Source organism: Salmo salar, chromosome 06 (assembly GCF_965601325.2).
Source record: "Salmo salar chromosome 06, fSalSal1, whole genome shotgun sequence".
Taxonomy (NCBI): Eukaryota; Metazoa; Chordata; class Actinopteri; order Salmoniformes; family Salmonidae; genus Salmo; species Salmo salar.
The window spans coordinates 68,498,417-68,515,236 of record NC_138296.1 but is presented as its reverse complement, the minus strand read 5'-3'; the positions used below and the strand labels follow the sequence as shown (position 1 = coordinate 68,515,236).

The window sequence follows — 16,820 nt, the reverse complement described above, 5'->3', positions numbered from 1 at the left end:
GGACTATGGTGGTCTGCTTGAAACATGTAGGTATTACAGACTCGGTCAGGGAGAGGTTGAAAATGTCAGTGAAGACACTTGCTAGTTGGTCTGCGCTGCTTTGAGTACACGTCCTGGTAATCCATCTGGACCCGCAGCTTTGTGAATGTTGAACTATTTAAAGGTCTTGCTCACGTCGGCTACCGAGAGTGTTATCACACAGTCGTCCGGAACCTCTGGTGCTCTAATGCATGCTTCAGTGTTGCTTGCCTCGAAGCAAACATAAATGGCATTTAGCTCATCTGGTAGGCTCGCGTCACTGGGCAGCTCGCGGCTGGGTATCCTTTTGTAGTCCTTAATAGTTTTCAAGCCCTGCCACATCCGACTAGTGTCAGAGCCAGTGAAGTAGGATTCGAACTTAATCCTGTATTGACTCTGCCTGTTTGATGGGTCGTCTGTTTTGTTGTAAGCGCCCGGATTAGTGGCCCACTCCTTGAAAGCGGCAACTATAGCCTTTAGCTCAATGCGGATGTTGCCTGCAATCCATGGCTTCTGGTTGGGATATGTACGTACGGTCACTGTTCACTACATGAAATGAGTTGCAAAATGAATAGGAAATGTAGTCAAGACGTTGACAAGGTTAAAAATAATGATATTTAATTGAAATAATTGTGGCCTTCAAACTTTGCTTTCGTCAAATAATCCTCCATTTGCAGCAATTACAGCCTTGCAGACCTTTGGCATTCTAGATGTCAATTTGTTGAGGTATCTGAAGAGATTTCACCCCATGCTCCCCGAAGCACCTTCCACAAGTTGGATTGGCACTTCTTACGTAGCATACGGTCAAGCGGCTCCAACAACAGCTCAATAGGGTTGCGATCCGGGGACTGTGCTGGCCTCTCCATTATAGACAGAATACCAGCCGACTGCTTCTTCCCAAAATAGTTATTGAAAAGTTTGGAGCTGTGCTTTGGGTCACTGTCCTGTTGTAGGAGGAAATTGGCTCCAATTAAGCACCGTCCACAGGGTATGGCATGGCGTTGCAAAATGGAGTGATAGCCTTCCTTCTTCAAGATCCCTTTTACCCTGTACAAATCTCCCACTTTACCACCACCAAAGAACCCCCAGACCATCACATTGTCCCCACCATGCTTGAATGTTCTTTTGTGATCTGAACACCTCAAACTTAGATTAGTCTGTCCATAACACTTTTTTACAATCTTCCTCTGTCCAGTGTCTGTGTTCTTTTGCCCATCTTATTTTTTTTATTTTTTTATTTTTTTAAATTGGACAGTATGAGATACGGCTTTTTCTTTGCAACTCAGACTGGTGTTTTGCGGGTACTATTTAATGAAGCTGCCAGTCAAGGACTTGTGAGGCGTCTGTTTCTCAAACTAGACACTAATGTACTGGTCCTCTTGCTCAGGGGCCTCCCACTCTTGTGCGCCGGGGCCTCCTACTCTTTTTTTCTGGTTAGAGCCAGTTTGCGCTGTTCTGTGAAGGGAGTAGTACACAGCGTTGTACGAGATATTCAGCTTCTTGGCAATTTCTCGCATGGAATAACCTTCATTTCTCAGATCAAGAATAGACTGACGAGTTTCAGAAGAAAGTTCTTTGTTTCTGGCCATTTTGAGCCTGTAATCGAACGCACAAATGCTGATGCTCCAGATACTCAACTAGTCTAAAGGCCAATTTTATTGCTTCTTTAAAAATCAGCACAACAGTTTTCAGCTGTGCTAACAATTGCAAAAGGGTTTTCTAATGATCAATTAGCCTTTTAAAATGATAAACTTGGATTAGCTAACACAACGTGCCATTGGAACACAGGAGTGATGGCTGCTGATAATGGGCCTCTGTACGCCTATGTAGATATTCCATAAAAAATCTGCCATTTCCAGCTACAATAGTCATTTACAACATTAACAATGTCTACACTGTATTTCTGATCAATTTGATGTTATTGTAATGGACAAAAAAAAATGCTTTTCTTTCAAAAACAAGGACATTTCTAAGTGACCCCAAACTTTTGAACAGTATACCAGCTGAGCACATGTTTTGTCCATTGAAATAACATCTAATTGATCAGAAATACGGTGTAGACATTGTTAATGTTGTAAATGACTATTGTAGCTGGAAATGGCTGATTTAATGGAATATCTACATAGGCGTACAGAGTCCCATTATCAGCAACCATCACTCCTGTGTTCCAATGGCACGTTGTGTTAGCTAATCCAAGTTTATCATTTTAAAAAGGCTAATTGATCATTAGAAAACCCTTTTGCAATTATGTTAGCACAGCTGAAAACTGTGCACACACACACCACTTTTTTGTGTTGTTTACAAATAGATAGTCAAATATCAATATAATAGTCAAAAAATTATATTGCGAAATGTAACTATGGATTTCCCCACCACCATCACTAGTGAGATCCCTAAGGGTTGTTCACAGGACACAGTTAGCAGGGTGCATATCAATCAAATGTATTTATAAAGAACTTTTTACGTCAGCCGATGTCACACAATGTATAGACACTAAGTGCTAAATAAACCAAATCTGGTTTTAGATCATTTTTAACTCTGAAAAAGGTCCAGTACTTGATTTCTTCACTAACTTTATGTTGCCCTCTAAATAAATCCAAGCCAAAGCAACAACACATTCAAAAAGCTTCACCATGATATGTGGATATCTTTTTTTTTTACACCCATTTGAACCCCTCAGTATTATTAAGCCTTCCTGGTTAAACAGCATCCAATCAATGATTTCTACACTTCATGAGCAGTAGCTGACTAAGTCCTTCTGCCAGCCAAGTTTCAGTGAAGGCAGAGGTTACACCTCTGTCATCTCTGGACACTGTCACACACAGCACTCACTGCTTCACACCCCCAAGTTAGGTTAGGACAAAGCAGTGAGACACACCATACCAGCAAGCTGCTGGCTCACCTGGATATCAACTTACAGAATTAGGGAATTGTGTTTATGGGGGAAAAAAAATAGATGGCTTGTTTTGGAGATGACAATAATACCGGGGGTTTTCATAAAAAGACAACTGGTTAGACACATTTTGAACTTCATGGTATGCCATCTTCCGTGGTAAGACTACAATAACAAACAGCTCTACATGGAAGCATGTGTACCTGTCAAAGGGAACTGAAACCCAGAGAGCATGGTGTTAACTTATGTAACTTATGTATCCATGTTGCAACCCAGAATAACAACCAGGAGAGAACAGAACAGGAAACATGCATGGCTAGGCATTCCCTCGCATCGGTACACCGACATCAGGAACTGGATAGCCTGTCAGCAACTCTATCTCAACGTGAGACCAATTTATGTTCAATCCTCAGGGGACAGCACATCACTTTTCCCCTGTAGGAGAGTGCCCTGGGGAGGGGGCCTACTAGGTAACCCCTGAGCCATGTAGTCATGTTGGGGAGGGAGAGCAAACCAATAGGGTCCCAGAGTGCTGGACTGGCAGGTGTCTGTCAAGACTCACATTACTCAAATACCACCAAACCTAGCAACCCTAATTTCCAGCTGAAGGACGGTATTGACCGGTCAATACTGTCCCCACCCCAAACCTCCCATGAAAGAGAGAGAATGCCGGAGCTGGCCCTGTAATGTATACAGATGGTGTCAGGGACATGTATAAACCCAAGGTAAACAGGTTCTCCTTAGTGGCTTTGCTCTCACTTGTGTATCGGCTCGCTGCGCGGATCTGATAACCTCTCAAACAGTGACAAAATATGCAGCATGCTGACAGAGAGGTGACCCATGCCGGGGGAGGGCCGGGCCGTCAGTCAGTCAGTCCAGGTCCCAGAGAACAGCAGGTCCCAGATATCATAGTCTCTTTTACCAAGAAGCTGCCTCCGTAAACTCAGCCTGTGTTTCTCTGAGGCGGCAGAGGTTGACTGGCTTTACTAGTTATGAACTCCAACGTGGCTCATCTGTAGCCTGCTCTGCAGGCCTACTACTGGTCAAAGTGTAGATTAACCTCCAGGCCTCAATCTGACCATGTGGCCGTCAAGGGGAGAGGAGATATCTCAGAGGAGATCTCACTCACGGGATGAAGATACACGGGCCACCTTTCACCCACTGGCCTGCAGTTTACAGGCAGTAGATATATCAAGTTGAGGATAAACAGACACTAGGGTTGTGTTAAGCAGACACTGACAGGGAACATGGGGGCATGTGGGTGGGACACCTTGGTACACGGGTGGCTTGAGAAGGGGACATAATGTAACATAATAGGGTAATAAAATTTTTTAAAAAATACAGGCCGAAACACAGGCTCTATTTCTAGATATTGACACTGGTTACAGCAATAGTTGTCGCTGAAAGTTTTTGGCAGAAGAGTAGGTTTGCCTCGTGTGGATCGGTGGCATAAGACTTCCCCTTTAATGTAATATGGATGAAATGGGGGATCAAAAAGGTGAGCTCAAGCCAGAAACAGTAGAATAGAGCTCTGTGTGTGTGTCAGTTAGAGCCTGATGTTGAGGACACCACATCAATATTCCCAAGTAAAAAATGATCAAGTTCTTAATATTTACAGCAATGTATTAAAGGAGGGATATCTTACTGATCCAATCACATGTTCAGTACTTTCCCGACACTAACATAACAATATAATACATTTGTAATGGTAGTCTTTTGTGCACTTCAACGTCATAGAGCAATAATAAAACAACATATTAGAAACCAAGATGATGTGCAGCCTTACCTCCAAAATTAGCCAGTCTCCCTAACCGTGTCACTGGTACCTTTCTCTCTCGTGCCCTTTCACTGAGCTACAACAGAGAGAGAACAGCATAATGGTAGACAAGATACACACACAGCACATCTCTGAGTCACAGGTAACAGTGAGAGAAGGTGTGTAGACGTACCATTTGTTTGTGTGGTTTCTCATTCCTCTTGGCTTCTCTGGCCTTCTCTATATCCTCGGCCGTGAGGCCCCCAACCCCCGAGCCGTCCTGGTGATAGGAGCGGTAGGAGCTATAGGATAGGTAGGAACGGATCTGTCCTGAGAACTGACTGCTGGGGTCCTTGTAGCCCTCAAACAGCTTGGATTTGACTGAGGCCTGGCCGTTGCAGGTCGTGCCGTCTGTGGTCCCCATACCCTCTGAGGAGACGCCTTGTTCCCCACTGTCCATGCTGCTCCCCTCTGCTCCAGAGAAGTCATACTTACTGTCTATGTCTGCTGGGAGGTCATCAGACTCACTTTGCTGCTGCTGCCCACCAAACTCCTGGAACAGATATACAGATGTGGAAGGTCAATGAGGACCTGTGGTTTCACTGGAGTGTCCTAACCAGGAAAAACACATGGCCCGAGATATTTTCCATGTCAGGTCATGCGGTCAGGAAAAAAACTCTTGCCCCTAAGGGCCACCTTAATGATCTGCCTCAAGTCAAACTGTATTTACATCGACAGCAGGCAACGCTTAGTGGCAGCTTTGTTCTCTACTATTGGACTATTCCTACGCTGTGAAAACAAATAGGAGCCAGCTGTACAGACCGTAACTCAGCCATGATAAGACCACAAAGCTCTATGAATCAATCTTTTGTTGAGCTCACACAAAATTAGATTAGGCACAAAGAAAGGCTAGGAAGCTATTTGACACTGAAGCTCTGTCACCCATATTACATCTGGCCTTTGGTGGTGGTGGTGTTGTCTGACAATGAAAAATACAATCTTTGTAACAATACCTTGCAGACATGATATGAGACTCATGTTTTACAACCCTACATGCATTTGTACTACTACTACAATCTACAGAAGCCTGAAGCAATCAGAATGGGTGACAAGAGACCCTTCTGAGATAGTAACCCATGTCTAGTGCCTATCCTCATGGTTGTCCACTACCCCCATAGAAGAGCCCCATTCATATCCTGCTTTACCCACCTGCATCTTCTGCATGGCCACTCCCAGGCTCTGCTCTGCAGTCATCTGCATGCTCTGGGCCATGGCCTGGGCTCCTCCAATACGCAGTGTGTTGGCCTGAGTGTCTATTACCGCCTGGCTCAGCTTGGCCAAGCCACGCATCACCAACATCATGTCGCCTGCCATGGTGGGTCTCCCTCACACCTAGAACACAGATGTGGAAATAAATCCTTTTTTGTGGGGGGGGGGGACGGGGGGGGGGGGGACGGGGGGTTCGGAGTTACATACCAAAGTCGACTGTATGTACATACAACATAGCCTGAGGCTACATGTACTGAAAGTAGGCCCAGTCGTGCTGTAACTCTGCGTATAATCTAAGAAACCTTCAAAACAATGAATGTCATTTCAATAGTGAACATAAGTGTGACAAAGGGAAAGGAGATGAATCATACTGGTGAAATAAGAATTGTCTACATTCACCAATGGCCTATTGGAGAATTTGAAAGTCACAACACTAAAGGTCATTGGCTGAGGTTTAAGTCTCGCAGGCTAGTGGCCAGCTATCCACTCAGCAGTGCAGTCAGTCAACAACTAGAGAGTACCTGGCCGGGCAGGCAGAGAAACACAGCTGTTATCAAGGATCACCGCGGCAATGACAACCTCGCAAAGGTTAAACACGTTTTCAATCTGAGACATGGGGACAAACCTTTAAGTAACGGCCGCCAACGCCCGGGCTACACCGGGAATCAAAAGGTGTTACGTTACAACATGAGCATGTCTCTACTAAACATTCTCTGGAAGGAAAACGGGAAGGCTTGGCACGGAAAGTATCCTTGCCTGGCTTTCAATGCAGGACTTTGATAGTATCCACTGCTGGTCAGTTCTTTTTTGCTAGAATCCTGTGCCATACTCACAAGTTTCTTTCATCAGTAAGTGATAGAGAAAGGCCACTGAAATGTGGCTTTACAAACTAGATTATCTGGCCTTTTCAAATCTCATCGTTTTAAAATGACATAACTGGGCTGGCCTTAACCAAACCCAATCAAAATACTTCTACCAGGTAATACCAGGACACAATTCAAGGATTTCAGTCATATTGATCAATGACATGGGTCTAAAATGCTAGGCTGAACTGGGACACTCAGTCCAGTCCTGTGCTTCCCTTTTTCCCTGGCTGGTGATGAGGGGACAGTGGACGCTGAGTGAGGGAAGAATCACATAGGATTTAAAATGAACAGAGGAGTTAAGCTAGTCAAAAGGAAGGATTGTTCGTGCTTGGTGACAGCTTGGCCATCCTGGGACTCAGAGGGCTTTAGAATTAGCCCCCTTAGGACGTCCTCGCTTGAAACAAGGTCACCGTAAAGTTGTCTCATTTATTTGGCAACAGAGTAACTACTGCATACTAGCCAGCCAGACTACCCCTGCATTCACACCACACACATACTGTGCCTTCAGAAAGTATTCACACCCCTTGACTTATTCCACATTGTCGTGTTACAGCCTGAATTCAAAATGGATTAAATATATTTTTTCCCCACCCATCTACACACAATAACCCATAATAACAAAGTGAAAACATGTTAAGACATTTTTGCAAAGTTATTTAAAATAAGATACAGAAATATCTAATTTACATACAGTACCATTCAAAAGTTTGGACACACCTACTCATTCCAGGGTTTTTCTTTATTTTTACTATTTTCTACATTGTAGAATAATAGTGAAGAGATCATTGGAAATTACTGCAACCAAACATTAAAGATTAGGAATTAACAGTAAATCTACTACAAGTGATATATGCAATGGGGAATTAATATACACTAACAATCAAACGCAAACAATTCACACAATGAAGTTATGAAACACTGACTGTGCACAAATTGGCAGGAGAGCGCCCATTCTGGAGAGATTAGCGCATTGTGCATCTGGGCCCATGGTCAATCTGACTTCTGTATTTACGGTGAAAAGGCCTCAGCAGAAGTCAGGGCATTCATACAGCTTGTGTGTCGCGGAGCAGGACAGAGCTGTGTCAAGGAAGTGAGTTTGTGTTTTCTACAGGATGTACCGCCCCTCACCTACCGTCAACCAATCATGTCAATGCGGAGCTGTTACAACATTTGGGAGGTGCATGGCGATGCAGTACGGAGCTCGATTTGGCCTCCATAAGGAGCCTCGGACCACATTCGATCAAGCATAAATTGGCTTTTATTCTAGGCCTCCGCAATGGATTAGTTCACCGAGATAGGCGCAAATATATCTATCAATTACTGCTCGACTAAAACAATCTTGGTCGACCAACAGCCTAACGACCAAACAATCGACCAGTTGGCTAATTGGGGTCAGTCATAGAAGAAACTACAAGCTGTTTTGCCGAAATCTGTAATGACAGAAGGAATTTCAAGAGTTTCCATACTCGGTCACAGTGATGGCTCTCGTACTTCTATAGGTTAGTATCGATGTTTAGTGGTACAATGCAGAAGGTTTTATAGAAGGGCTTTGTAAACAGGCTTCAACAGAATACAATGATACGACATACGCGGCATCAGAGAGGGCCTGACTACTTTCTGATAGAGAATTCAGGGAGAGTGCAAAACCTGTCGCCCGTAATAAAACGAAGTGCACTGTGGTAAACTGCAGTGGCAGCTGCATTCATGTATATGATGCCGCCATACTCTACAACTGGTAGGAACGTCAACTGAATGATCTGCTTTCTATTAACCGAGAGACTCATCTATGTTGTTTTTTTTCATATAAAATGTATTGTCTATCCAAATGCCCAGATATTTGTAAGCAGGGACACAATCAATTTGGGCACCATCCAAGGTAAAAGACGCCTAAATCTTTAGCCATTCAATGTTAAATTAAGGTCAATTATTGCTTTTTGTAAGACAATGAAAGCAGTCTGTAGGTCAGACAGAGCCTGATCCACATTTGTTTGTGTCAATGGGAGACTCCACGGCAGCGTAGTGTCAGATCTCAGAATGTGAGAATTACCATAACCAGAAAGTTCATTGGAAGGATGTTTGAAATGCTTTTTAAGTTTGTATCATAAATAGTTTTCTTAAAAATCTTAATTAAAGTGGCCATTTTTAGACCTATACATCCCTATGATCCGTGAATGATACAGACAATATCTTGGTGACATTATACTCCTTATAGTGTGCTCTAACATGTAGAGTATGTCTAGATTCTGAAATACAATCTCACATGAATTGATTCAACATTAATATGAATATTAAAAATTCCCCTTTTTGATTTTGTTAATTTTAAGACGTTGTAACAATTAGTGATGCAATGATTTGACATTTTTGGCCGATACCAATATCCAATATTTTCCTTGGCAAAAAAAAAAACGATACCGATAATTCAAATTTTAGCGGCCTTTTAAGCATTCTAGTTCAGTTAAATAGTTACACACACACGGATGCAGCGGTCTAAGATAATGCATCTCAGTGCAAAAAGAGTCACTACAGTCCCTGGTTCGAATCCAGACTGTATCACATCCGGCCTAGATTGGGAGTCCCATAGGGTGGCGGACAATTGGCCCAGCGTCGTCCGGGTTTGGCCGTCATTGTAAATAAGAATTTGTTCTAAACTGACTAGCCTAGTTAAATAAAAAGGTTACACACACCAAAAAGTAATTTTGTTGGCATTTACGTATGTCCCCATTACCAGTAAAACATAATCAAAACCTATTTATTTCACTTACTTGCTGTGCTGTTTCGTTGTTCATTTGTTCAGTCGTTTCATTCTCAACCAGGATTTCTATGGAACGCCGTTTCAGTCTGTTATGGAAAGCTATTTGGGTCTTTACGTGTAAAAAAAATATACTATTTGACGTGTCAATTAAGCTTGTTGACCAATCAGGACCTGAATATGACTGCACGTCACAATTTAACGCGTTCATTATTTTTTTACGTAGTTATTACACATTGATTACACTATCACTCGTATTTCATGTCACAACGATTCATCAATACGTATGCTATGATGCTGGTAAAGTTGTCTCGTGCACCTACAGTGCAAGTCATTTAAAAAAAGCTAGCTAGCTCATGGATGCAAACAATGTTCTTCCCCAAAAACATAGCTAGCTAACTGAAACAGATTGTCATTTTGCTAACTATATAGCTAGGTGTCATCACCTAAAATAACCCTAATTTATAAGACAGTTCTTATTTGATTAATGGTGGTCGGACCCATCTATGTAAAGCTAGCCACAATAAGGATTAGCCACAACAGTGGACTTTGCGAGTAGCCTTCAAAATAAAAGTATGGCATAACTACTATTTGTATTAATTTGCATCACTGTCAATTACGTACTTTTATTTTGAAGGCAAACAGCAAATTCCACTATTGTCTCATCCTTATTGTGGCTAGCTTCACAACACATTACTCAGTCCGGTCAAGCCTTTCTAGCCAGATGAAGCTAGCTGGCTGCTTATAACGTTAGCCTTGGCCAACAGGGTTAAGAAGCTGGTTAGCTATTGATTTTCATGAACTGAAGTTCAATTTCAATAGGCGAACAACAAGTGGGAACCTAGCTAATACTTACTCACAAGGATTCCTAAATCACTGCTAAGAATAATGAAAATGACTGCAGTTTCTATTGGTCATTGTTTTCAGGCTGGTTGTATTGGTGCTAGCTAGGTACCAAGCTAAAGCTAGCTACCCCAGAAGTTGCGGTCGAACAAATTATGCTTTATTACCAATGCGGTATTGAAAACCCATCGTTGGTGGCTGGTGTTTGCAGACTTTTTTGTACAGCTTTGACAGTGCTACTGTATCTTTTTTGACACGCAAAGACCCAAATGGTGTTCCATAGTATGTTTGTCGTGAAGCTAATAGCAGGGACGTTATTACTGTGTAACTCCAGTAGGGCAACATCTGAAAAATAGCGCACTTTGTAGTGTGTACCGGTGCTCGACCAGTCGGCAAAAGCCAACATCACGCACGACAGAGAATAGTTGATTGTCAAGGGCAAAGAATTGCACTATCTTGGCTTTAATGGATTTCGCCTTTGAGTTGTCTCGCTGAAATGTTCTTACTCTTTCAAATGACTGCTCGACTTGTTGACTACTCGATCCACACAGCAGACGTTGTGTGGGCTAGGTTATGAATGCTGCGTTACACGTGTAGTGCAACATTTTACGTGGCGTCATTATGTCATGTACCTACACTACAGTTCAAAAGTTTGGGGTCACTTAGAAATGTCCTTGTTTTTGAAAGAACAGCAAATTATTTTGTCCATTAAAATAACATCAAATTGATCAGAAATACAGTGTAGACATTGTTAATGCTGTAAATGACTTGTAGCTGGAAACTGCAGATTTTTTATGGAATATCTACATAGGCGTACAGAGTAGAGGTCAACCGATTATGATTTTTCAACGCCAATACCGATTAAATCAGACAATTTTTATATACATTTGTAATAATGACAATTACAACAATACTGAATGAACAATGAACCCTTTTATTTTAACTTAATATAATACATAAAATAAATTTTGTCTTAAATAAATGAAACATGTTCAGTTTGGTTTAAATAATTCAAAAACAGAGTGTTGGAGAAGGTAAAAGTACAATATGTGCCATGTAAAAAAGCTAATGTTTAAGTTCCTTGCTCAGTACATGAGAACATATGAAAGCTGGTGGTTCAATATTCCCAGTTCTTCAATATTCCCAGTTAAGAAGTTTTAGGTTGTAGTTATTATAGGAATTATGACGCGTCGACTATTTCTCTCTATATCATTTGTATTTCATATACCTTTGACTATTGGCTGTTCTTATAGGCGCTTTAGTACTGCCAGTCTAATCTCGGGAGTTGATAGGATTGAAGTCATAAACAGCGCTGTGCCTCAAGCATTGATAACAGCTGCTCGCAAACGCAGTAAAGTGCTGTTTGAATGAATGCTTATGAGCCTGCTGCTGCCTACCACCGCTCAGTCAGACTGCTCTATCAAATCATAGACTTAATTATAATAAACACAGGAATACGAGCCTTTGGTCATTAATATTGTCAAATCCGGAAACTATCATTTCGAAAACAATACGTCTATTCTTTCAGTGAAATACGGGACCATTCCGTATTTTGTCGAACAGGTGGCAACCCTAAGTCTAAATATTGCTGTTACATTGCACAACCTTCAATGTCAAATTGGGGCAAATTAATTAGTCTTTGTTAGGAAGAAACACAGTTCGCAATGAGCCAGGCGGGCCAAACTGTCGCATATACCCCGACTCTGCTTGCACTGAACGCAAGAGAAGTGACAATTTCCCTAGTTAATATTGTCTGCTAACATGCATTTATTTTAACTAAATATGCAGGTTTAAAAAAAAAAATACTTCTGTGTATTGATTTTAAGAAAGGCTTTGGTGTTTATATTTAGGTACATTTGGGCAATGAATGTGCTTTTTTCACGAATGCGCTTTTGTTAAATCATCACCCGTTTGGCAAAGTTGAAGTAGGCTGTGATTCAATGATAAATTAACAGGCACCGCATTGATTATATGCAACGCAGGATAAGCTAGGTAACCTAGTAATATCATCAACCATGTGTAGTTAACTAGTGATTATGTGAAGATTGATTGTTTTTTAAAAGATAAGTTTAATGCTAGCTAGCAACTTACCTTGGCTCATTGCAGCCACAAGGTCCTTTTGACGCTGCACTCGCGTAACAGGTGGTCAGCCTACCACGCAGTTTCCTCATGGATTGCAATGTAATCGGCATCCAAAAAGGCAGATTACCGATTGTTATGAAAACTAGAAAATCGGCCATGCCGATTAAGCGGTCGACCTCTAGTACAGAGGCCCATTATCAGCAACCATCACTGTGCTCCAATGTCACGTTGTGTTACCTAAACCAAGTTTATCATTTTAAAAAGGCTAATTGATCATTAGAAAACCCTTTTGCAATTATGTTAGCACAGCTGAAAACTGTTGTCCTTATTAAAGAAGCAATAAAACTTTGTTAGACTAGTTGAGTATCTGGCGCATCAGCATTTGTGGGTTCGATTACAGGCTCAAAATGGCCAGAAACAAAGAACTTTCTTCTGAAACTCGTCAGTCTATTCTTGTTCTGAGAAATGAAGGCTATTCCATCCGAGAAATTGCCAAAAAACTGAAGATCTTGTACAACTCTGTGTACTACTCACTTCACAAAACAGTGCAAACTGTCTAACTAGAATAGAACGAGTGGGAGGCCCCGGTGAACAACTGAGCAAGAGGACAAGTACATTAGTGTCTAGTTTGAGAAACAGACACCTCACAAGTCCTCAACTGGCAGCTTCATTAATTAGTACCCGCAAAACACCAGTCTCAACATCAACAGTGAAGAGGCGACTCCGGGATGCTGGCCTAGCTATGTCACGTTTCAAGGCAGCAGAGTTTACTCAACTCCCCGTTATAGCTTTACATCCTGTATGGAAGATATCCATATTACAGGGAACTAGAGAGTTAAGGCACATTTTTTTTTAGATATCCAAACGATGTCTAAAAAGAAGCAAAATCAAAAAAAGGTTACTTTTGATATATTAATATTTAATGTTGAATAAATTAATGTGAATAGAGTCTGAAATACAACTTCACATACTCCATTTTTTGAGAGCACACTATAACAGGAGTATAATGACACCAAGATGTTGCCTGTATCATGTACGGATCATAGGGTTTTACAGGAGGCATGAAGGCTTATAGGTCTAAAAATGGCCACTTCCATCATAATTTTCTCAAAAATTGTTTGTCACACAAGTGTATGTCAAACATCCTTCCATCAAATGAAGTTCCTATGTGAGAATTGCCAGAACTACCAGATACCAAAAATATTTTCAGTCTACGCTGGTGTGTAATTGCCCCAATCTCTTGCAAAACATAAGATTATTACCAAGGTATGGTATATTATGAAATAGAAGAGCTAATCTAACTGAAGAGATTTTTTTTGCAGTAGAAATAGTTATTCTCCATGTGTGCAGTTCACATTCACCTGCTGAACAATTCACCTGCACTAATATCCAATAATACAGTGCATTTTGAAAGTATTCAGACCATTTGACTTTTTCCACATATTGATATGTTACAGCCTTATTCTAAAACGGATTAAATAGTTATTTAAAAATAATAATAATATCATATTTACATAGCTATTCAGACCCTTTACTCAGTACTTTGTTGAAGCACCTTTGGCAGCGATTACAGCCTATAGTCTTCCTGGGTATGATGCTATAAGCTTGGCACACCTGTATTTGGGGCGTTTCTCCCAATCTTCTCTGCAGATCCTCTCAAGCTCTGTCAGGTTGGATGGGGAGCTTCGCTGCACAGGTATTTTCAGGTCTCTCCGGAGATGTTCGATCGGGTTCAAGTCCGCGTTCTGGCTGGGCCACTCAAGGACATTGAGACTTGTCCTGAAGCCAATCCTGTGTTGTCTTGGCTGTGTTCTTAGGGTTGTTGTCCTGTTGGAAGGTGAACCTTGGCCCCAGTCTGAGGCCCTGAGCACTCTAGAGCAGATTTTCATCAAGAATCTCTCTGTACATTGCACCGTTCATCTTTCCCTTGATCCTGACTAGTCTCCAAGTCCCTGCCACTGAAAAAAACATCCCCACAGCATGATGCTGCCACCACCATGCTAGACCGTAGGGATGGGTGCCAGGTTTCCTCCAGACGTGACACTTGGCAGTCAGGTCAAAGAGTTCCATCTTGGTTTCATCAGACCAGAGAATCTTGTTTCTCATGGTCAGAGTCATTTAGGTGCCTTTTGGCAAACTCCAAGCGGGCTTACATTTACATTTTAGTCATTTAGCAGACGCTCTTTTTTCCCCCGTAATGGTCCCCCGTGGGAATTGAACCCACAACCCTGGCGTTGCAAACACCATGCTCTACCAACTGAGCTACACGGGACCGGGCTGTCATGTGCCTTTTACTGAGGAGTGGCCACTACCATAAAGGCCTGAATGGTGGAGTGCTGTAGAGATGGTTGTCCTTCTAGAAGGTTCTCTCATCTCCACAGAGGAACTCTGGAGCTCTGTCAGAGTGACCATCGGGTTTGTGGTCACCTCCCTGACCAAGGCCCTTCCCCCTGATTGCTCAGTTTGGCCGGCGGCCTCCTCTAGGAAGAGTCTTGGTGGTTCCAAACTTCTTCCACTTATGAATGATGGAGGCCACTATTACATTTTTGGTACCCTTCCCCAGATCTGTGCCTCAACACAATCCTGTCTCTGAGCTCTACGGACAATTCCTTCGACCTCATGGCTTGGTTTTTGCTCTGACATGAACTGTCAACTGGGGGACCTTATATAGACAGATGTGTGCCTTTCCAAATCATGTCCAATCAATTGAATTCACCACAGGTCGAATCCAATCAAGTTGTAGAAACATCTCAAGGATGATCAATGGAAACAGGATGGACCTGAGCTCAATTTCGAGTCTCAAAGGGTCAGAATACTTATGTAAATAAGGTATGTTTTTTTTATTTTTTTTATATATATTTGCAAACATTTCACTTTGTCATTATGGGGTAGTGTGTGAAAAATTTGGAAAATGCTTTCATCCATTTTAGAATAAGGCTGTAACGTAACAAAATGTGGAAAAAGCCAACGGGTCTGAATACTTTCCGAATGCACTGTAACTCACCACAATTTTCCTATCGTTCCTGCCAATCTAGGAACCCACGTGCTGCCTAGCTCTGCACATCAACAATGGCCTCTTCACCAAAATCAACGTGAGAGATTTCCTCTGCAGCTATGACTGGATATGATTGCATTAGGTCACTGCTTGCTCTATTGGTCACATTGATAAAAGCAACAGTTGATAAGAATACTTGCCAGAAAAGTTTCAAACCATTAAAAGAATGCAGAAGTTAACAAACCAATCAAGCAAACTATATAAACGTTATCACGTCTACTTTACAGTACGCCATTTAAAGCATGTACTGTACGATTCAATGTCTTATCATTAAAGTCATGCAGCCACAAAACTGTCAAGTATAGGACTTGAACAACTTTCAGTTGAAAAGCTAACTGCAGGCCATAAACAGAGCCTCACACTGTACAGAGTAATTGCATTGCAGCCTATCCACTTCATTTCAGTGATACAGTAAAGGACAAACTGTAATATGAATAATAATGTAAAGCAGCCCATTAGCAGACACACACTTGTAGGTATCCTCCGCTTTGAAAATAACCAGGCATGTGGTGTGCATGTGTCACAGCTGTCGCTGGTACAGAATGTTGTTTATGGGCCAGCAAGCTCCTCTTCTAACCCATCGTGACCGTTGAGAGCTTTGTCCTTCAGGCAAAACTACCAACACCGTGCAAAAGATTCTTCTTCATGCTCATGATTACTCTGCCCATTTACTTTTTCAAAATACAGACGTCATTCACTTCTACAAGCTGATTTAAATATATGCAGAAATTAGCATTTATGAATTATCCATTGTCGGCTAAATGTCACTACAGATAGCAGATCATGCATGCATGCACGTGAAAGTTTGATGTCTGTAGTTACATCGCTTCCATTTTTTTGTAAGATTTATACTGCATCATGAGTTCAAATGTTTGGATTTCATCAGATTTGCACTCAATATCTCGGTGCAATGTCAGTAAACTAACTAACTACACTTTTCAGACATGCTGTATTCACTGACATTCGGATAGCTATCCAGCTAGCTACTCTGATAACATTAACGTTAGCCATAGTTTAGCTAGGTCACTTAAGGCAGATGAGACGCATCGTTTTTTCGCCAATGCACTGTCCAAATTGTCAAACCAGGAAGAAGTCATATGTATTAATTCCATTATTCCAAGCACTATACTTGTCATAGAAGAACAAACCCACTTACCGCCAGTAATTACGAATGTCTGGATTTATTTTCAATGCTATGCAGCCTCGTCCCCGAACAGTGTGTCTTCCAACCATGAGGTCAACGCTGTTTACCAACTCAGAACCGTGATTGTCAAAGGCATTTTACCCCG

The 16,820-nt window shown here is 41.8% G+C and overlaps 1 protein-coding gene across 2 annotated transcripts in view; it reads right to left on the bottom strand.

Moving 5' to 3' along the window:
* Positions 1 to 16,820, bottom strand: part of coq8aa (coenzyme Q8A, genome duplicate a) — a 43,237-nt gene extending 26,417 nt beyond the window's left edge. For both annotated transcript variants that reach the window (XM_014205230.3, XM_014205231.3), the window contains exons 1-4: positions 16,688 to 16,820; positions 5,877 to 6,059; positions 4,861 to 5,220; positions 4,698 to 4,764 (exon numbers count right to left, since the gene is read on the bottom strand). In XM_014205230.3, coding sequence (XP_014060705.1) covers positions 4,698 to 4,764; positions 4,861 to 5,220; positions 5,877 to 6,041 — 592 coding nt within the window. In that variant the 5' untranslated portion in view covers positions 6,042 to 6,059; positions 16,688 to 16,820. The remainder of the gene's footprint in view (positions 1 to 4,697; positions 4,765 to 4,860; positions 5,221 to 5,876; positions 6,060 to 16,687) is intronic.